At 42.8% G+C, this 23,673-nt stretch overlaps 1 protein-coding gene across 1 annotated transcript in view; it reads right to left on the reverse strand.

The window, feature by feature from the left end:
- Nucleotides 1–23,482, reverse strand: part of LOC112068585 (intersectin-1) — a gene marked incomplete at its 3' end in the record, with an annotated part of 49,103 nt that extends 25,621 nt beyond the window's left edge. The window contains exons 1-5 of the mRNA XM_024135756.2: nucleotides 23,331–23,482; nucleotides 2,083–2,150; nucleotides 1,419–1,514; nucleotides 635–698; nucleotides 176–342 (exon numbers count right to left, since the gene is read on the reverse strand). Coding sequence (XP_023991524.1) covers nucleotides 176–342; nucleotides 635–698; nucleotides 1,419–1,514; nucleotides 2,083–2,110 — 355 coding nt within the window. The remainder of the gene's footprint in view (nucleotides 1–175; nucleotides 343–634; nucleotides 699–1,418; nucleotides 1,515–2,082; nucleotides 2,151–23,330) is intronic.
- Nucleotides 23,483–23,673: the final 191 nt, after the last annotated feature.

Consider the following 23,673-nt stretch of genomic DNA (forward strand, 5'->3'; position numbering starts at 1 on the left):
CATCACCTGCATTGATCTGAAAGAACAAGTGGACAGGTCAAAGCAAAAATGTACTTTTTTTTGTTGCATCCACCACACTGCTTTTACCTATCCTGCTGTACAGATCAGTGCAGATGGAGAAAAGCAAGCTCCTTAAGACTATTGAGACGCACCCTGCCCCTGTCTAGTCCCTTACCGAAGGGTGCGGTGGGTGGCGGGGGCAGGGTGAGGGGCGGCTGCTTCATGGAGGGGGGCAGAGAGGGGGGCAGGGGGTGACCCTGCAGCTTGAGCTTGATCAGCTTCATGGCGATGGAGAACTCGTGCATGTCCATCTTCCCATCATTGTTCATATCGGCCAGGGCCCTGAGAGAAGGGAGAGAGAACAAGAGAGGGAGAAAGTAAAGATTTGATTACATTATACTGATTATTATCATTGTTGTTCACAATATGTCCGTGTGGATGTCATGCCAATAAAGCAATTGAAGAGCGAGAGAGGGGTGAGAGAAAGTAAGAGTGAGTGAAAGTGGAGTGGAAGACAGAGGGAGGAGAACGACAAAAACAGGAGAAAGGCAAAGAGAGAGAGAGACAACACTGGTTGACATTAGCAGCAGATTGAGTTAAGAATTGGAGAGATGGAGTGAGAGGAGACACTCACCATATCTGTGCCAGGACGGGAGGGGGCAGGCCTGACTGCAGGAAGAAATTCCTGGCCTGGTCACCTACGGACAATGAGAAGGGAAAATAATATTATAATACTGTCTGTTGTACACCATTATGGATATATCTATTCAAACACAGAGAGAAAAAGGCCAGTTGGTTCCTCTTTCAAGAGGAATCATATGCAAATAATTTCAATTTGAACAAAATCATACATTTTGAGACTTGTTACTGAAGTAGCAGAGTGAAACAAGCACTTACACGTCTCGAAAATTGTGTGAGGAGGTTCTGCAAGGTTATGTTGAAAATCAAAACACCCAAGGCAATGATATCAGATGATAATATGAGTGAGTGTGAGTGAGTGACTGAAATCCTTTATGAAAGTCCTTTATGAAAGTGAGAAAAGTGGATAATGACGTTGCTTGCTACGGTGTGGGCTGTAGGGAATGAAACACTTCAAGACCCGCCCTAGACGCAGTCCACCAGGCTTCATTCAATCAGATTAATTTATAAAGTCCTTTTTACATCAGCCGATGTCAAAGTGCTGTACAAAAACCCATCCTTAAACCCCAAACAGCGAGCAATGCAGATATAGAAGCACTAACCCATCACCTTTGACCTGGTACTCTGTTTGTGTGTGTAATATAAGAGAAAGTCCTTATGAAGTGACCTTCTGCTATCTTCAAGCAACTTCTGCCTGACATGATGTACTGCAAAGACTGTCCTCCATCGCTCTTTCCCTTCGTTTGTCCATCCCCTCCCCTGCTGTGAGTGAAGCTAACCTGTGATGTAGCCAGCTGGTGAGGGGGCCAGGCTGACAAACTGCTGGTCATGTTTGGCTCGCTCGTCCAGAGAGATCACCCAGGCGTCCAGGCCACCTGAGAGAGAGAAAGATCAGTTGAAGCTATCGCCTGGCCCGTGTGTGTGTGTGTGTGTGTGTGTGTGTGTGTGTGTGTGTGTGTGGGGGGGTTAAGTCCACCATACACCATGGCTGTATCCTAAATGCAACCCCATTTCCTATATAGTGCACTATGTAGGGCAGGGGTATACAACTCTTACTCTACGAGTTACGGAGCCTGCTGCTTTTCTGTTCTATCTGATAACTAATTGCACCCACCTGGTGTCTGTCTAAATCAGTCCCTTATTAAAGGGGAACAGTGTTAACATGCAGTGGAACTGGCTTTGAGGTTCAGAGTTGATGTTCTGCATAGCATGGGCTATGCAGTCCAGCAGGCAGGCTTCCACCTCCTGGGAGTAATAACTTGATAGTGGCCCTTCCTTTGTGCTGAAGTTACAGTATAACTCTCACTAACCCATGTGTAGAGGGAGATCAGGACACACACACCTGCACGCAGGCACGCAGCCGCACGCACAGACATTTCTCTGACACATATGCACGCTTGTGACACACACATACGGTTGTCAATCTGGTTGGGTGGCACTCACCTCCGAAGGGCGTGGGAAACTGAGCCATTGTTCAGTCGGTCAGTCAACTGCAGCCTCGCTGCAAACACCTGAAAGACAGGAAGGTCCGGAACAGTCAACAGGTCCACAACTGTGTCTATATCCTCTCCTCTCTCTTCTCCTCCATCTCCCAAAAGCTCCCCTCAAAGTAAATCAAAGCAGCTTCATGTTCTATGCCTTTTTTTCTATGCCTTTTTTCCAGGCAGCAAGTTGTTAACAGACAGGTTAACATTTTGCAATAGAGACTTGTAATGACCTGTTTGGTAATAGGCAGATAGGCCTAAATGCATCACTTGACTAAAGTACAGTGCGTCGGTCAGTGGTGTTGCACTGACAGACAAATGGTTGTCGTGGGGTGCATCCCAAAAGGCACCCTATTCCCTTTATAGTGCATTGCTTACTGGTCAAAGGTAGGGCATTATAAAGGGAATAAGGTGCCATTTGAGATGCAACCATTATGTATGGGTGGATTGTCATCTGGTTAGCAACACTGAACCCTGCATGAGAGCACCAGCTGTACTGGACGACTATGTGATCACGCTCTCTGTAGCCGATGTGAGTAAGACTTTAAACAGGTAAACATTCACAAGGCCGCAGGGACAGACTGATTACCAGGATGCATACTCAGAGCATTTTCAACCTCTACCTGACCCAGTCTGTAATGTTTCAAGCAGACCCAAGAACGCCAAGGTAACCTGTCTAAATGACTAGCACCCCTTAGCACTCACGTCTGTAGCCATGAAATTATTTGAAAGGCTGGTCATGGCTCACAACACCATCAACTCAGACACCGTGGACCAACTAATTTGCATACCACCCAACAGCTCTACAGATGACACAATTGCTATTGCATTCCACACTGCCATTTCCCATCTGGACAAAAGGAACACCTACATGAGAATGCTGTTCATTGTCTACAGCTCCGCGTTCAACAACAGAGCCCTCCAAGCTCATCACGAAGCTATGGACTCTGGGATTAAACACCTCCCTCTGAACTGGACCCTGGACACACACACACACATCCCCAACACCATCATTAAGTTTGCCGAGGACACGGTTGTAGGCCAGATCACCGACGACGATGATACAGGGCAGCAGCTAGCCGAGCAGTTAAGAGCGACTAGGTGAAAAATCTGTCGATGTGCCCTTGAGCAAGGCATTTAAACCTAATTGCTCCTGTAAGTCACTATGGATAAGAGTGTCTGCTAAATAACTCAAATTAAGGTGTAGACCTTACCGTGAAATGCTTACTTACAAGCCCTTAACCAACAATACAGCCCAAAATATTTACAAAAACTAAAGTTAAAAAGAAAAAATACATAACAATAACGAGGCTATACACAGCTTAGTCGAGGTAATTTGTAAAGTGACTATGCATAGACAATAAACAGCAAGTAGCAGCAGTGTAAAAACAAAGATGGGGGCGGATGTCAATGTAAATAGTCCGGGTGGCCATTTGATTAATTGTTCAGCAGTCTTATGGCTTGGGGGTAGAAGCAGTTAAGTAGCTTTTTGGTCCAAGTCTGGAACCAATAGGACCCTGAACAGCTTCTACCCCCGAGCCATAATACTGCTAAATAGTTAAACAGTTAATCAATAGTTACCCTGAATATCTGCATTGACCCTTTTTGCAGTAACTCTTTTGACTCATCACAAGCGCTGCTGTTACTGTTAATTATCTATCCTGTTGCCTAGTCACTTTATCCCTACATCTAGATATATACCTAATTTACCTTGTACCCATGCACATTGACTCGGTACTGGTACCCCGTCAATATAGCCAAGTTATCATTACTTGTGTTATTGTTTTTATATGTTTCTATTATAAAAAATGTAAAAAAATCTCACTGCATTGTTGGGAAGGGCCCGCATGTAAGCATTTCCTGTTAGTGTACACCCGTCGTTAACGAAGCATGTGACAAATAACACTTGATTTGATTTTGATTAGGCAGAACTCTGGCCTTAAAATGGCCTAGCTACATCCTGGGGTGGGTGTCACAAGAGGGGAGGAAGGGGGACGGAGGGGCCCTCTTCATGTTTTTATAAAGTGAATGAATCAGATTTTATTTATTTAACTAGGCAAGACAGTTAAGAACAAATTCTTATTTACAATGACGGCCTAACGACGCTGGGCCAATTGTGCGCCGCCCTATGGGACTCCCAATCATGTCCGGTTGTGATACAGCCTGGAATCGAACCAGGGTATGTAGTGACGCCTCTAGCACTGAGATGCAGTGCCTTAGATACAAAGACGGGGGGGGGGGGGGGGGGGGCAGATAGCGGGAGAGGGAACGGAGGAGAGGCAATGTTATCTCCCAGCTGTGTAAACGTCATGGTGAAACAAAGACATGGGGGAAGGGAGCAGCACCCCCCAAGGCGTTTTAATCAGAGCCAGACCACCCCTCCCGTACAGCCCTCACAGTGGGAGCCCCAAGCAGGCTGAAACATTTCAATGACAAGAAGACACAGGCACTGTATTCTTCTCTCTGTTCATAAAAAAATAAGTAATTTCCTACGACATTTACATACTAGGCAGTCTCTGTTTGGTAAAAAAAAAGAAAATAAGCTTGTTTGTGTGCATTAATTACGGGAGGAGTGACTGTTTCCGGAGCTTTGAGAGGTTCTGTTTCGTAAGAGCAAAGCCAGGCCAGCAGTGCACTGACGCTGCTGCCAGCTTTTCTCTCTGTCCTCCAGGCAGAAAGAGCAGAGAAAAAGCAAAGCAGATTACCATGCTGTTCCACAGTGATTCACCATCCTACACTTCATTCACATCACATCTCCCTCGAGAGGCACACAAGAGCCTCGTCACACACTCTGAGCTAGCCTCGCACTTACTGACTCACAGACACGCACGCCTCACACATACCAAGCAAATGAGGGCGGGGCAAAGCTGTTTTGTCCCTCTGACCTCGTTTCTCCCTGTAACTTTTCTGATCGTCTTTGGTGGTGATGAGTGTTTCCCTGTGACCCAGGGTCTTGAACAGGACAGTTCAGAGAGAGAAACATAGGCTAGGCTGCAAGGTGGATTTATCTACATAATCTGGTCACTTGGCAAACTCCTGTTGTGGTGGAACGCCCCATATAAGACTGACAGGCTAGGGCTGGGGCTAGTGCACCACCGCACATGATGTCATAGCAGAGGTATGCAGTCTGAGGGAGGGCATAGCCCAATGCAGTGTCAGAAGTTGAACTCCTGTGACAGACAGCAAACAGACTGACAGACACACCTGGCACACAGGTGAAGGGGAGAATTGTTCTTAAATCAACCGGATTTTTAGCCTCTTCCGCAGAAGACAAGGCCAGGCCAAAATAATGTATTTTTGAAGGACATCACATGGAGTTGGATTCGGTATTGTTTTTACAGATGAAATACAATTACAGTAACACTAACTAGTGCAGTAACACTAACTAGTGTTAGCACATACAGCCGGGAAGAACTATTGGATATCAGAGTGACGTCAACTTACCAACACTACGACCAGGAATACAACTTTCCCGAAGCGGATCCTTTGTCCGAACCACCCAGGGCATCTGAACTGATTCCAGAGGCTGACCCAAAACAAGGTCGCTGCAGAAGAGGTAGACGGAGCGGCCTTCAGGTCAGACTTCGGAGGCGCGCACACCACCCACCGCTTCCGAGTATATTACTCGCTAACGTCCAGTCTAGATAACAAGGTAGACGAAATTAGGGCAAGGGTTGCTTTCCAGAGAGACATTAGGGATTGTAACATACTCTGTTTCACGGAAACATAGAACTCCCGGGATATGTCGGTACAGCCACCGGGATCCTTTGTGCGTCGTGCCTACAGAAATAAACATGTCTCCAGGAAGAAGAAGGGCGGGAGTGTATGTTTCATGATGACCGACTCATGGTGTAATTGTAACAACATACAGGCACTCAAGTCCTTTTGTTCACCTGACCTAGAATTCCTCACAATCAAATGCAGACCGTATCATCTCCCAAGACAATTATCGTCGGTTAGTCACAGCAGTGTATATTGAATATGTATGAACTTTCCAATTTGTAAGTCGCTCTGGATAAGAGCGTCTGCTAAATGACTTAAATGTAAATGTAAATGTATATCCCCCCCCTCAAAGAACTTCATTGGACTTTATGCAAACTGGAAACCATATATCCTGAGGCTGCATTTATTGTAGATGGGGATTTTAACAAAGTAAATTTGAGAACAAAGCTACCTAAATTCTATCAGCATATTGATTGTAGTGCTTGCCCTGGCAGAACTCTGGATCACCGCTACTCTAACTTCCGTGATGCAAACAAGGCCCTCCCCCGCCCTCCCTTTGGCAAATCTGACCACGAATCCATTTTGCTCCTCCCTTCCTATAGGCAGAAACTCAAACAGGATGTACCTGTGACAAGGTCTATTTACCGCTGGTCTGACCAATCGGAATCCACACTTCAAGATTGTTTTGATCACCCGGACATGTTCCGGGTAGCCTCAGAGAATAATATTGATTTATACACTGATTCGGTGAGTGAGTTTATAAGTAAGTGCATAGGAGATGTTGTACCTACTGTGACTATTAATTTCTACCCTAACCAGAAACTGTGGATAGATGGCAGCATTCGCACAAAACTGAAAGAGCGAACCACTGCATTTAACCATGGAAAGTTGACTGGGAATATGGCCGAATACAAACAGTGTAGTTATTCCCGCCGCAAGGTAATAAAACAAGGGAAATGTAAGTATAGAGACAAAGTGGAGTTGCAATTCAACGGCTCAGACACGAGACGTATGTAGCAGGGTCTACAGACAATTACGGACTACAAAAAGAAAACCAGCCACGTCACGGACACCGACCCCACCTGGACAAGAGGAATACCTATATAAGAATGCTGTTCATTGACTACATTCAACACCATAGTACCCTCCAAGCTCATCAATAAGTTTGAGGCCCTGGGTCTCAAACTCGCCCTGTGCAATTGGGTCCTGGACTGCCTGGGTACCCCAGGTGGTGAAGGTAGGAAACATCTCCACTTCACTGATCATCAACACTGGGGCCCCACAAGGGTGCATGCTCAGCCCCCTCCTGTACTTCCTGTTCACCCATGGCTACATGGTCATTCACGCCTCCAACTCAATCATCAAGTTTGCAGATGACACAGTAGTAGACTTGATTACCAACAACGACGAGACAGCCTATAGTGAGGAGGTGAGGGCCCTGGGAGTGTGGTGCTAGGAAACATCTCGCACTCAACATCAACAAAACAAAGGAGATGATCGTGGGCTTCAGGAAACAACAAATTACCTTCAGAAGTCACATAATTAGTTAAATAAAGTCCACCTGTGTGCAATCCAAGTGTCACATGATCTGTCTGACAGATCATGTGACACTTGGAAACATACATATACATACATCTCTATAACTTTGAATATCCCACAGAGCACCATTAAATCCATTGTTAAATTGTTTTAAGAATATGGCACCACAACAAACCTGCCAAGAGAGATCCACCCACAAACTCAGGGACCAGGCAAGGAGGGCATTAATCAGAGGCAACAAAGAGACCAAAGATAACCCTGAAGGAGCTGCAAAGCTCCAGCAGAGACTGGAATATCTGTCCATAGGACAACTTTAAGCCGTACACTCCACAGAGCAGGGCTTTACGGAAGAGTGGCCAGAAAAAGGCCATTGCTTAAAGAAAAAAAATAAGCAAACACATTTGGTGTTTGTCAAAAGGTATGTGGGAGACTCCCCCCAAAAATGGAAGAAGGTACTCTGCTAAGATAAGACTTTTGAGCTTTTCGGCCATCAAGAAAAAAACGCTATGTCTGACGCAAACCCAACACCTCTCATCACCCCGAGAACACCATCCACAGTGAAGCAGGGTGGGGGCAGCATCATACTGTGGGGATATTTTTCATCAGCAGGGACTGGGAAACTGGTCAGAATTGAAGGACTGATGATGGCGCTAAATACAGGGAAATTCTTGAGGGAAACCTGTTTCAGTCTTCCATAGATTTGAGACTGGGACGGAGGTTCACCTTCCAGCAGGACAATGACCCTAAGCATACTGCTAAAGCAACACTCAAGTGGTTTAAGGGGAAACATTTAAATGTCTTGGAATGGCCTAGTCAAAGCCCAGACCTCAATCCAATTTGTAGATAATCTGTGGTATGACTTAAAGATTGCTGACACCAGCGGAAACCCATCCAACTTGATAGGAGCTGGAGCAGTTTTGCCTTGAAGGATGGGCAGAAATCCCAGTGGCTAGATGTGCCAAGCTTATAGAGACATCCCAAGAGACTTGCAGCTGTAATTGTGCAAAAGGTGGCTCTACAAAGTATTGACTTTGGGGGGTGAATAGTTATGCACACTGAAGTTCAGGTTTGTAATATTTCATTTTTTTTTCACAATAAAAATATTTCGCATCTTCAAAGTGGTAGGCATGTTGTGTAAATCAAATGATACAAACCCCCCAAAAATCTATTTTAATTCCAGGTTGTAAGGCATCAAAACAGGAAAAATGCCAAAGGGTGAATACTTTCGCAGCCACTGTTATATACTGGTATTTTATAGCATCTATTGCCATCTTGCCTATGCCGCTCCGTCTTGCTCATCCATATATTTATATGTACAGTGGGGAGAACAAGTATTTGATACACTGCCGATTTTGGCAGGTTTTCCTACTTACAAAGCATGTAGAGCGTCTGTAATTTTTATCATAGTACACTTCAACAGTGAGAGACGGAATCTAAACAAAAATCCAGAAAATCACATTGTATGATTTTTAAGTATTAATTGCATTTTATGCATGACATAGTTATTTGATCACCTACCAACCAGTAAGATTCCGGCTCTCACAGACCTGTTTGTTTTTCTTTAAGAAGCCCTCCTGTTCTCCACTCATTACTGTTATTAACTGCAACCTGTTTGAACTCGTTACTGTATTAAAGACACCTGTCCACACTCAATCAAACAGACTCCAACCTCTCCACAATGGCCAAGACCAGAGAGCTGTATAAGGACATTCAGGGATAAAATTGTAGACATGGCAAACAGGCTGGGATGGGCTACAGGACAATAGGCAAGCAGCTTGGTGAGAAGGCAACAACTGTTGGCGCAATTATTAGAAAATGGAAGAAGTTCAAGAGACGGTCAATCACCCTCGGTCTGGGCTCCATGCAAGATCTCACCTCGTGGGGCATCAATGATCATGCAGGAAGTGTGAGTTATCAGCCCAGAACTACACGGCAGGACCTGGGTCAATGACCTGAAGAGAGCTGGGACCACAGTCTCAAAGAACCATTAGTAACACACTACAACCGTCATGGATTAAAATCCTGCAGCGCCACGCAAGGTCCAACCTGCTCAAGCCAGCGCATGTCCAGGCCCGTCGAAGTTTGCCAAGGACCATCTGGATGATCCAGAGGAGGAATGGGAGAAGGTCATGTGTCTGATGAGAAAAATATAGCTTTTTGGTCTAAACTCCCCTCGCCGTGTTGGAGGAAGAAGAAGGATGAGTACAACCCCAAGAACACCATCCCCAACCGTGAAGCATGGAGGTGGAAACATCATTCTTTGGGGATGCTTTTCTGAAAAGGGTACAGGATGACGCCCGTATTGAGGGAGGATGGATGGGGCCATGTATCGCGAGATCTTGGCCAACAACCCCCTTCCCTCAGTAAGAGCATTGAAGATGGGTCGTGGCTGGGTCTTCCAGCATGACAACGACCCGAAACACACAGCCAGGGCAACTAAGGAGTGGCGCCGTAAGAAGCATCTCAAGGTCCTGGAGTGGCCTAGCAGTCTCCAGACCTGAACCCAATAGAAAATCTTTGGAGGGAGCTGAAAAGTCCGTATTGCCCAGCGACAGCCCCGAAACCTGAAGGATCTGGAGAAGGTCTGTATGGAGGAGTGGGCCAAAATCCTGCTGCAGTGTGTGAAACTGGTCAAGAACTACAGGAAACGTATGATCTCTGTAATTGCAAACAAAGGTTTCTGTAACAAAATATTAAGATCTGCTTTTCTGATGTATCAAATACTTATGTCATGCAATAAAATGCAAATTAATTGCTGAAAAATCATACAATGTGATTTTCTGGATTTTTGTTTTAGATTCCGTCTCTCATAGTTGAAGTGTACCCATGATAGAAATTACAGACCTCTACATGCTTTGTAAGTAGGAAAACCTGCAAAATCGGCAGTGTATCAAATACTTGTTCTCCCCACTGTATATATTATTCCTTTACTTAGATTTGTGTATATTAGGTAGCTGTTGTGGAATTGTTAGATTACTTGTTAGACATTGCGGCACTGTCGGAATTAGAAGCACAAGCATTTCGCTACACTCACAATAACATCTGCTAACCATGTGTATGTGACCAATAAAATGTGATTTGATGGAAGAAGTGGCGAGTCATTACTTTGGTCATGACTGAGTCCTACTTCTCCTCAGAATCTAAGGCTCAGACACCAACTTCCTCTCCAGTGTTCTCCTCGCTCAGTAGTTTTATGGCCTGCAGTATAAAACTTATCTCCCTCAGCCCCACTGTGGGACTCGAAGTGTCCCGCTATTTCATGCACCACTTCCCTCTTTTTAAGAGGCCCAACACAGGAAGCGGGTATTGTTTGGCCCTGTATACTGCAGTGTAGTGTTGTCACGATACCCACATTTTACAAACCATACGATACCAGGCCTAGTATCGCGATACCACGGTAGGGAAAATAATTCTGTCCCCAAGCATCCTGTTTGTCTTGTCCCCTGGACGCTTGTTCACGTTTTCTAAACATTCTCCAAAAATCTGTCACTGAAATGTGAACACATTGAATTTCACTTCACTGTTCAGTGTACAATAGAATTCTGCATAGAATGGCTGATTTGCACATATTTGCAAAGGCCTACCTGTGTTTTGGCTGGAGGAATGGGAGGAAGGAATATACATGCATAATGATCTGCATTAACATTGTGCCAGTAAAGGGAAAACACTGCATGAAATACTCTTTAGTTAACACACAAACTCTCCCTCCCTTCCTCACTGTCTCCCTCACACACACCTCTCTCGCACAAACACCAAACAATTTATTATGGAGCACCAGAAAGAAATAGGATTTTTTAAATATAGTTTCGGCTTCCATTAGGCCTATATGAATGCTACCATTGAAGCACATCTCATGAGTAGCAGACCCTTTTCCTTTCTTGCTGTGCCAATCAAAATTGCATAAACCTACTGTCAAGTTACCAGCTTGTTAGCTATCAAGGTAACACGACTGAACAACCAATAATTAGTGACCCGGGATTAGTTTAAAACGGCCCGCTTGTGACATTATATAAAAAGCGTGCGAATCCCAATAATAAGAAAAACAATTATCGGAAATATGGGTCATATTTTTTTTTAACCATTTAGGCCACAGACAAGCCATTTTCTTTACTGTAAAGATGCAAGCTTGCCTGTCACGAAGCAGGTGTTCCATTTTCCTTATCTGGCACTCAGAGACTGCATGACAGAACTTGCAAAGTCTACCCAAGACTGTTCTGTGCTCTTGGTTATAACAGATTAAATTATACAACGTATCAACATTGCTCGCTTTACGGACTGCTCCAATTTAACAAATGTACAAATCTAATAACAGAAGACTCATCAGGGTCTGCATCTCTGCTCGACATCACAGCTAAATTCGATTTTAAAAAACTGACAGCGGGCGGAAAAAAGCAGGCGATTGGGGGTTGGTAGGGGATACTGCTGGCTGATTACAGCTGTCACGTGATAAGAGCAGGAAAGTCAAGTGGATATTACTGGACCTGTGCATACAAGAGACTAGTGGCTGTTGCTTAAACTTAACAGAATTTATAAACATTTTAGAAAAGCCGCAAGCAGGTTCCTTAGATTTATAGAGCTGAAAAAGTTGGTGGTATCAAACGAAACAGTGCCAAGGCATTCTAAAATGTTGGTATCATAAGTATCATGATGTTTTGGTACCGTGATGTTACCGTGCTACCAGCATACCGTGCAACACCACGGCAGTGTCACTCACAGCTCAGGACAATGGTGCAGAATAACATTCTGCCTGCTCATAGGACAACATGGATTGTCTCAGTTACACTGCCTCTGCACATTTCCACTGCTCAAACTAATATAGAGGCCAAAGGGAAAGGGTGAGAACAGTGAGTGTGAAAATAGTGTCCTCTATCCATCTTGTTTGTAAATTGTCAATGCTCCCTGACTGTCTAGCTTTCATTTGGATGATTTTTTGCGAGCTGGACCCAGTCAAGAAACTGTATGAATGTAGATCCACTATCATTTCAACACAGTTTCCATTGGTTTGAGTCATTTTGTGTTGTTCTTGCTGCACAGTTCGACGTGACTGTGTTAGCCGTAGTTGGCTAGCTAGCAAGCAAGGGATAAGAGTGTTGCCAGCCAGTATGGAAATAGAACATTTAGAACGAACGACTGGGTTGCGTCCATAGATATAGAACAAAAATACTTCACGATTGTGTCTGTCAACATAACTGATAGAATGAACGGCCAGCTGGCTTGGCTAGAAACAACAGATGTGTTGGGACTAGGCCTATATTTTCATTGATGGATGAAATAGCAGCATATGAATACATTTATCAAAAATAACGTTGATTTAATTCGTAACCCATTGTAGAAAAGCCATTGTACACTCGAGGTTGTGCAAAACGACCTTTTTAGCACGGCTGTGCTGCAGTCATAGGTACGAGGTGGAGCAGAGCACCATAGTAGTTTTGCACAACCTTGAGAGTACAATTGCTTTATTCAATCTATTTTTACACATCTACCAATAGGTCCCCTTCTTTGTGAGTTATTGGAAAACCTCCTTGGTCTTTGTGGACCTTACAGATAATTGTATGTGTGGGGTACAGAAATGAGGATAAACACTATTATTGCTGAGTGAGTCCATGTAACTTATGGAACTTGTTGAGCGAAGTTTTACTCGTGAACTTATTTAGGATTGCCATAACTAAGGGGTTGAATACTTATTGACGCGAGACATTTCAGCTTTTCATTTTTGTAAAAATGTCAATAAACATCATTCCACTGACATTGTATTGTGTGTAGGCCAGTGACCCAAACATCTGGTAGCTGGTAACACAACAAAATGTGGAAAAAGTCAGGGGGTGTGAATACTTTCTGAAGGCACTGTATGTATGCATAAATGATTAGTAACTAACGCTTTAGGGTGACATGTGGTCAGGGCCCTCTCATTGGGCCCGCCATAGCAGATGTGTGTCCACTAAGCCCTGAGTACACTAAGCCAGGCTTATGGCTGTTTTCTCTGAGTCTGAGCTGACCATGTTAACTCCAGGGGAGGTTGAATATATCACTGACACACAACAACCAACCAGACAAAGCAATAATAAACCCTGGGCATTACTCTTTGGGCTAATTCTTCCACCATTAAGTGTATGAGGGAATTACGATGCTGACCAAAATGTGTGTGGAACTGGAAGTCGATGTGTTTTTGTTCTCTCTCCGTCTTAATTGGGGCATGGGGTGACGGGACAGTGTGAGGGGTAATAATAGCCCCCCCCCCACTTCACTCTCACTAGCCACGCCTAGACACCCACTCCGGTGTGAAAGTCCTGTGCCACTACCGTTATCACATTCTTGCCTGTATTGCTGACGTCCAAAGCAGTGACACACTGGAGGACAAAAGTGGCTATGACAAGTAGAGGGACTGTCACCCTAGTAGGGCTAGGGCCTAAAAATTGTCAAAGACTCCAGCCACCCAAAGCAGAGACGGTTCTATCTGCTACCGCACGGCAAGCGGTACCGGAGCGCCAAGCCTTGGACCAAAAGGCTCCTTAACAGCTTCTACCCCAAAAGACATAAGACTGCTGAACAGTTATTCAAATGGCTAACTGGACTATTTGCAGTGGCACCCTTATTTTATTCTCATCTATTATAGGTTTTTGCACTGACTCTCTTGCACAGGCTCCATGTACACTCACTGGACTGACCACATACACGACACTGGAAACAAACACACATATTGACTCCACACACATACAGTGGCAAGAAGAAGTATGTGAACCCTTTGGAAATACCTGGATTTCTGCATAAATTGGTCATAACATTTGATCTGATCTTCATCTAGGACGGAACAATAGACAAACACAGTCTGCTTAAACTAATAACACACAAACAATTATACGTTTTCATGTCTTTATTGAACACACCGTGTAAACATTCACAGTGTAGGGTGGGAAAAGTATGTGAACCCTTGGATTTAATAACTGGTTGACCCTTCTTTGGCAGCAATAACCTCAACCAAAGGTTTTCTGTAGTTGCGGATCAGACCGGTACAACGGTCAGGAGGAATTGTGGACCATTCATCTTTACCAAACCGTTTCAGTTCAGCAATATTCTTGGGATGTCTGGTGTGAACTGCTCTCTTGAGGTCATGCCACAGCATCTCAAATGGAGTTGAGGTCAGGACTCTGACTGGGCCATTCCAGAAAGGGTATTTTCTGCTGTTGAAGCCATTCTGTTGACTTACTTCTGTGTTTTAGGTCATTGTCCTATTTTATCGCTCAACTTCTGTTGAGCTTCAATTGGCGAACAGATAGCCTTACATTCTCCTGCAAAATGTCTTGATAAACTTGGGAATTAATTTTGCCGCCAATGATAACAAGCTGTCCAGGCCCTGAGGCAGCAAAGCAGCCCAAACCATGATGCTCCCTCCACCATACTTTACAGTTGGGATGGTTTTGATGTTGGGGTGCTGTGTCTTTTTTTCTTCCACACATAGTATTGTGTGTTCCTTCCAAACAACTCAACTGTAGTTTCATCTGTCCATATAATATTTTGCCAGTAGGCTGTGGAACATCAAGTTATACTTTTGCAAACTTCAGACGTGCAGCAATGTTTTTTTTGGACAGCAGTGGCTTCTTCCGTGGCGTCTTCCCATGAACACTATTCTTGTTTTACCTATCGTAGATTCGTCAACAGAGATGTTAGCATGTTCCAGAGATTTCTGTAAGTCTTTAGCTGACACTCTAGGATTCTTCTTAACCTCACTGAGCATTCTGCGCTGTGCTCTTGCAGTCATCTTTGCAGGACGGCCACTCCTAGGGAAAGTAGCAACAGTGCTGAACTTTCTCCATTTATAGACAATTTGTCTTACTGTGGACTGACATCAAGGCTTTTAGAGATACTTCTGTAACCATTTCCAGCTTTATGCAAGTCAACAATTCTTATACGTAGGTCTTCTGAGATCTCTTTAGTTCGAGGCATGGTTCACATCAGGCAATGCTTCTTGTGAATAGCAAACTCAAATTTTGTGAGTGTTTCTATAGGGCAAGGCAGCTCAAACCAACATCTACAATCTTGTCTCATTGATTGGACTCCAGGTCAGCTGACTCCTGACACCAATTAGCTGTGGAGAAGTCATTAGCCTAGGGGTTCACATACTTTTCCCAACATACACTATGCATTTTTAAATGATGTATTCAATATAGACAAGAAAAATACAATCATTTGTGTGTTATTAGTTTAAGCACACTATGTCTATTGTTGTGACTTAGATGAAGATTTTTTGATGACCGGAGCGTCATGGTTCACATACTTTTTCTTGCCATTCGCTGCTGCTACTCACTGTTTATTATCACTTTACCTCTACCTACATGTACATATTACGTCAATTACCCCGTACCCCTGCACATTGACTCGGTACCCCTTTTATATAGCCTCGTGATTATTATTTGAACTGTCTTACCATTTTTCCTTTCGTTTATTTAGGACATGTTTCAAACTTTTTCTTTACTCTGCATTGTTGGTTAAGGGCTCGTAAGTAAGCATTTCACTCTAAGGTCTACACTTGTTGTATTCGGTGCATGTGACAAATAAAATCTGATATGGCCTAAATATTAGGGCCGAGACCATACCAGTAACGCAATCCTCATTAGTATCATGGCAAGGAAACAAAACAAACTGGATTTACCTTATTTAGAAAAACAGCCCTAATGTTGGAAGGAAACATTAATATGTTGTCATTCAGAGTCATGTTTAGTTATTTTCCAAGCTACAGCACACAATATTTTACATACAGCAGGTTTTTAAATGACCAAATAGGTGGCCTGCTTCGTGTTTTCATTTTTGCCATGGAAAAAACATTGCGAGTCACAACCCTACTAGTTAAGGTGAACAGCATCAAGTGGGGCTGACTAATGGAACAGGAGTGGTTTTTCAGGATCAAGAAGGGCCTTAGGTGGTGGGCGTGGCATGGGACGTGGCAATGCCAAATTGTAGTGATGAAGGGAGTTTATAACACCTTTTATTGAACTGCTACTGAACTAAAGAAATATGGTAAATGATGCATGTATAAATTGCAAGACAGTCTCACTGTGTTTTTGATACTCACATGGATGACAATACTAAAGATATATGGTGGACAATAATATGCACTGTGAACAATAAGATTTGGAAGACAAAATGTATTATGACTATAAAACAACTTTTTGTCCACTTAAACATTATTTTTAAACGAATCAAACAGGAAAAAAAAAAATTTGAATGCTGGACTCCAAAAAACTTGTTGACCTACAAAAACTTCCATGGACACTTAAATATGTAAATCATGTAGCCTAATAATAAAACCATTTATTGATTTGAAAAAAGATTTGTAATCATATCTATTATGTTTATAAAATAAGAAAAAAATATTTTCATAAAGATTATTTTACACGCAAAAAAAAGTTATGGGCGTTGTCGGCACGGTTGAATTTGAGAAAACGATAGAGGACCCCCATCTTTTATTTTATTTAGCAATTTTAGCATTTAAGACAATTTCTTGCAGTTCAATTAATTTTTCCATGGAGCCAGGATACAATTTTGCAGTTTTAACATACATTTCCTGCAATTCTACACATTTAGCCATGGACCAGAGAGAAAATTTTGCCGTTTCTAAAGATAATTTCCTGCAATTGTATGCATTATGCTATGGCTAATGCTGTGTTCTTGTGCTTAAACTTAACCGGGGCCTCCCACTCCTCTTTCTATTCTGGTTAGAGCCAGTTTGCACTGTTCTGTGAAGGGAGTAGTACACCGCGTTGTACGCAATCTTCAGTTTCTTGGCAATTTCTCGCATGGAATAGCCTTCAGCCTTCTCAGAACAAGAATAGACTGACGAGTTTCAGAAGAAAGTTATTTGTTTCTGGCCATTTTGAGCCTGTAATCAAACCCACAAATGCTGATGCTCCAGACACTCAACTAGTCTTATGAAGAACAGTTTTATTGCTTCTTTAAATCAGAACAACAGTTTTCATCTGTGCTAACATAATTGCAAAAGGCAACATTTTAACCTTTTAAAATGATAAACTTGGACTAGCTAACACAACGTGCCATTGGAACACAGGAGTGAGTGATGGTTGCTGATAATGGGCCTATGTAGATATTCCATAAAAAAAAAAAAAATCTGCCGTTTCCAGCTACAATAGTCATTTACAACATTAACAATGTCTACACTGTACTTCTGATCAATTTGATGTTATTTTAAATGGACCAAAAAAAAAATGTTTTTCTTTCAAAAACAAGGACATTTCTAAGTGATCCCAAACTTTTGAACGGTAGTATGTATGTGTATGTATCTATATATATCTTTTTTTTATAATATAATTTCACAACCTTTATATGTGCTTTTAGTCATTTAAATTTATACAAAGTGTTTTTCCATCCCAAATTTTTTCTGGGATTTTTACAGTTTGGACTTAAACATCCAAGGGTTACATCAGAAGAATCCCTGCACAGGTGGGGAGGTTATTTAATTAATCAAGTGACTTATATAGGTGTCCTTGAGCTGCTCAGTAGAATACTAATAGTGGCAAAAAAAGCATTGTGAAAAATCCAAACAAAAAAAAGTGTAGGAGAAAAAGCAATCAAAACACAGACATACAAAGTGATCCATGTCGCACAGACACAGGCCCATCTGGATCAACTGAAGAAAGGATAAAAAGAGGTGTCACTACTCCTAGAGCTGGTCGCCTGGCCAAACTGAGCAATCCGGGGAGAAGGGCCTTGGTCGGGGAGGGGACCAATAACCCGATGGTCACGCTGACAGAGCTCCAGAGTTCCTCTGTGGAGATGAGAGAACCTGGAGAAGGACAACCATCTCTGCAGAACTCTACCAATCAGGCCTTCATGGTAGAGTGGCCAACGGAAGCCACTCCTCAGTAGAAGGCACGACAGCCCGCTTGGAGTTTGCCAAAAAGCACCTAAAGGACTCTCAGACCATGAGAAACAAGATTCTCTGGTCTGATGAAAACAAGATTGAATGCTTTGGCCTGAATGCCAAGCATCACGTCTGGAGGAAACCTGGCACCATCCCTATGGTGAAGAATAGTGGTGGCAGCATCATGCTGTGGAGAGGTTTTTCAGTGGCAGGGACTGGGAGACCAGTCAGGCTCGAGGGAAAGCTGAAGGGAGCAAAGTACAGAGAGATCCTTGATGAAAACCTGCTCCAGTGTTCAGGACCACAGACTGGGGGCAAAGGTTAATCTTCCAACAGGACAATGACCCTAAGCACACAGCCAAGACAATGAAGGATTGGCTTTGGGACAAGTCTCTGAATGTCCTTGAGTGGCCCAGCCAGAGCCCGGACTTGAACCCCATCAAATATCTCTGGAGAGACCTGAAAATAGCTGTGCAGCAACACTCGCCATCCAACACTGACAGAGCTTGAAAGGATCTGCAGAAAAGAATGGGAGAAACTCCCCAAATACAAGTGTTCCAAGCTTGTAGCGTCATACCCAAGGAGAGTAGAGGCTGTAATTGCTGCTAAAGGTGCTTCAACAAAGTACTGAGTAAATGGTCTGAATACTTATGTAAATGAATATACATAAATTAGAAAACATTTCTAAAAACCGTTTTTTGCTTCGTCAGTATGGGGTATTGTGTGTAGATTGATGGGGGGGGGGACGATTTAATACATTTAAGAATAAGGCTGTAACGTAACAAAATGTGGAAAAAGTCAAGGGGTCTGAATACTTTCGGAATGCACTGTACGACCAAATTGAGAACTGTGCAACACCCACAGTTCTTTCCACCATCCCCAAGAGAGGTCCAAACTGCATGCAGATAGTATGAGGGAATCCTACTCCAAACTGCAGCACCAACGTCAGAATTATCGCTCATCAAACCAACATGACCTTGGATATAAGGGAGTTGGTGTTTAAAAAAAACAGACGACTATCTAACTTATCAGATGGCTTGTCAATCTCGGGCCCACAGATCCTGCAGTGAATGCTGTGCAACCGATTGGTAGTCTGGTGACCAAAGGGCAGCACTGGTTCACTGGTCAATGATCAAAAGGTTGAGGTGGGGAACGGGGCACTGGGGTAGCGACAGCGTCTATGGTGCACGCCAAGACAAGGGCATTGCCTGCATCTTTGAAACATATCTGGCTGTAACCTACATCATGTTGCTTTGGCAGTATAATTAAATGTGCTGAAAATGGACTGCAGTTGACTGTGTGGACTGCTGGTGGGTAGATTTAATGTGACACTTTCCTGTTGAGGACCTGAAACACCATGCTCCAGCCAATGTCAAGGCAAGGTTGCCCTGTAGCTGAGCAACCCAGGGGCGATAGATAGGAGCGCTGCAGTATCAACAACTGTGAAGCCAAAACTCTCTCACATACATGCATGCATGCACACATGCATGCACACACACACAAACACACATGCACACATATGCTCACACACACACAAGCCTGTTGCCTATCAGTCAGCCCATAAGCCCCGATGCGGATCAACATAGTCAAAGGTTAATGTAAAATCGCAGAAAAGATTAGGAGGTTTGGTGGGCCGTTTTCCCTGCACTAGTCGGCATCGGAGGCAATTCAGTTAACTTGATAAGTCTGTAATTCCCTCTGCAATAAGCACACCATGTTCAGCCCTTAGAGGAAAATTCCCAGAGCCTACATCAGCACAGCCCCAGTTCAAAAGCCAAGTCAATACTATATGCATTGAAAATCTACCTACCGTCAAGAAGATTGCATTTCCTACCAGCCAGCGCAATTTTCTGCATTTTCTTGCCATGACTATGGTAGGGCTGGGCGATACGGCCAAATTATAATTTCAGTTTTTTTTTGGGATATGACAGTATTTTATGTTTTTGAAATTTGCTTTGAGTAGTATGTGACCCTAGGGTGGCAACACATATATTCAAAGTGATTTCAATGGGTTTCTCCATTCTGATTGTTTAATACTGTTCAATTAAACCAAAAAGAATTTCCTTCATTTTAATCAATTCCTGCATTTCCTGCCCTCATTTGAGATAATTTCCACACTGCCACGTAGGGCTGCACAATATGGGGGGGGAATCTAGACCTTATTTTTAACCAAATGTTGCAATTTGACTTGTGATTTACATCAAAACAGTTGGAATCATGGAAATAGAATGTTTATTCAAATTGTATATTTAGAATATAACAGTGGAGGCTGCTGAGGGGAGGATGACTCATAATAATGGCTGCAATGGAGTAAATGGAATGGTAATAAACATGTGTTTGATATGACAATGAATGAAAATGTCAGGGAGGAGTTATTGTGACAGGGTAGGAACCAAAGTGTTGGTCAGTGTTTCCTAGGAGACCCTATAATCTTTGGCAATATTAAATGTTTCTTCATGTTGACAACATATTCATGCTTTGCCTATTCCTCTTTGATTTAAAAGATACTGTTGCACAAACAACACGCTGATTTAGGCCTACACCATCACTGGTATCAGGCTGTATAGCTAGCAATGTTTTCTTTGACTCAGTACATTTAATAGCTAGCTAGCCAGTTAACTAGTGATTAGCATTAGAGGCTAACACAATTTAGCTAAAACATGCCAAGGAAAAACAGACTAGTTGTTCGCAGATGTAAGAAAAACAAACTAATAGTGTAATTATAGAACGCTTGTAGATATATATTAAGAAGCAAAGTGAACACAACATTTTGTTGTCCACAACATTTTGTTGTCATCAACATTGTTGCATGTGCTGCATTGACCATGCAGACTGAACGCAAGTGTCTCGTGGTAAAGCAACAACAAATGCGCTCCTTGAGTGACGGGTTGGGACTAGGTCTGTGTGGAAAGCGGCATGGAGAGAGTGGAGAGGGATGACTCAAGGAGCGGTGTAAACTATAAAAATGGATGTTACACAAGGCATATCACATTTAACAAACATTCAAATACTGTTATAGAAGGTAAAGTAAAAACACATAAAGGTCCATGCATCAATAATGGTATATACCGCCCAGCCCTACCCTATGGTATTGAATAAAGCTGATCAAGAAAAATACAAAGCCCCATTTGAGAGGGAGATGCAAGTCCAGCAAAGCAGAGTTCCAACCAGCCTTTGCTGTTAAGACGTGGTAAGACAAAGCAGAAAACCAAATAGCTGAATTAGCACACTAACACGAATCATTGGCACCAGAGCAGTATAGTGGGTCTCCTACAGGTCAAACAAAACTCAGCAGGCTATAGCACTGGAAAGTGAAACTACGGTGGCAAAAGGATTCTATGCTGTGACCAAAATCATATTACAAAATCAAAGCATGTCACTTCCTTCATGCTCCTCAAATAGAGATAATTTGGGGTAGGGTGTCACTTCCAACAACAAAGTTCAATGCACATTAATCATTTATATGATCTTTCTTGACAGCCAAGCTGGCATGGCTTCTAGAGTCAGACAGCATCAGACAGTGGGGCTAGGTTTAGGTTGGCCCACAGGGTGTGTGTGAGGCAATGCCAAACATGGCTGTTAAAAATCATGCCCTCTATCTTTCTCTGCCGGTCTCGCTCTGATAAACACACACGCAAATGCACGCGTAGTGGCATGGCGAGATGTCAGACAGAAATATCCTAGAGTAGACATGTTTGTGAGGGATATTCATTTCATTAGCTAAACAAAAGAACCAAAATAATCCAACCTGTGCAAGACTAATTATGTCAGGGCAAGGGCACAGCACAGTTCTTGTTAGATATGGCCAGGTCCAGAGCCTTCTTTTCTATTGCAAAGACAAAGCTATGGCCATGTCATTCCTATTGAAGCTAAGCATAATATTTAAATTCTTAAGAGCCCACATCACAAAATAAAGCATACCTAGCTAGCAAGCTAACTGTCAATGCAGCTTCGTTAGCTAGCTCGTCAGTCTGCTAGCCGGTTGGCTTATATGATTGGTTGTTAGCTAGTCTGAAAATTCAGGCTGTAATACATCATTAATTGGTATATACAGCCAGACACATTTTTGTGAAAAATCTTGTAAAATGTTCCTTACAAACCAGAATGTTGCATGAAATGACATTGAAACTTATTCTACCGGTTGTCTGTGCAGTTTGTCCTTCAGCTGCTTGAAATTTGAGGGAAATATCCACAGGAAAGAATTGTTTATTATTTACCCAACTTTTTAGCAGTAGGTAGGTATATGGTTCAGTTAGTCACCTAGGTAAAATTAGTTTTATATTCGATATTCAGTTCTCTCTCATCAATAGCTATGGAGCCAAGCATGCCATGGCAACGAACATGGTATATTCTGAATCAGGGGAAGATGCAACAAAACTCACAAAAAAAGCGTGGATTGTTCTCTATCCTCCCCTGATATACAATTTCCATTGTCATGGCATGCTTGGGTCAATATCTATTGACGAGAGAACCGAATATCAAATATAAAACGACCTTTACCTCGGTGACGAACCCAACCATATAATAATATATGTAGCTACCTACCTGCTCTCTAAACAGTCGGGTAAACAATACTTTCCTGTGGATATTTTGTCTCAAATTAAGAGCAGCTGAAGGGAAGGACAAACCACACAGGCAACCGGTAGAATAAGTTCAAATATACAACATTCTGTTTTGTAAGGAACATTTACACTATTTTGCACACAAATGTTTCAGCCCGTATATAACTTACCAATTAATTGTGCATAACAGTCTTATTAATCTGACTGGTTGCTAACTGACGTTAATGCACATACTAATTGCCTTGCTTAACATCACATTCAACACAAATTAACTTGGTTAGCTAGTTGGCAAGGTAAGGAACCTTGGAAACATCATCCACTAAAATTCATACAATGGCATCTGACTGGTCAGCTAGCTAATAACACGAAATGGGTTGATAAGTGCAGTGCAGCGATTTCCTACCGACCGTCTTGTCTGCCCCCTACCAGCTACTGTTACCAGCTAGCGCGAGCCAGGCTAGCCAGAAATTCTTCCAAATTTGTACTGATTGATTACCATATTTTTCTTACCTCGTCATTCGTTTTCCATTCTTAAATAATTGATAAGCTAAGATACTGTGTGTTACTTATAAGATAAAATCGAATGGTCGATTTAGCGAGATATTTTCCCTTTAATTCCAAATTCCCTTCCACCATGGACCCGCCGTAAGGCTAAGCAAATTGGGAAATGGGGTACTACCGCGAGATGTTGAGTTTTCTGAGTATCGGCAGTATCTGGCCAATCAGCGAACGATATAATATGATCGACGTAAAATTGTACTAATCACAAATAGCACAAATGTGATGGAAGTGCCCTATTGGACTATAATCGCTGATTGACAATGAATTTTGTGAACGCGATAAATCAAAAGAC

This window comes from Salvelinus sp. IW2-2015, unplaced genomic scaffold (assembly GCF_002910315.2).
Source record: "Salvelinus sp. IW2-2015 unplaced genomic scaffold, ASM291031v2 Un_scaffold586, whole genome shotgun sequence".
NCBI lineage: Eukaryota > Metazoa > Chordata > Actinopteri > Salmoniformes > Salmonidae > Salvelinus > Salvelinus sp. IW2-2015.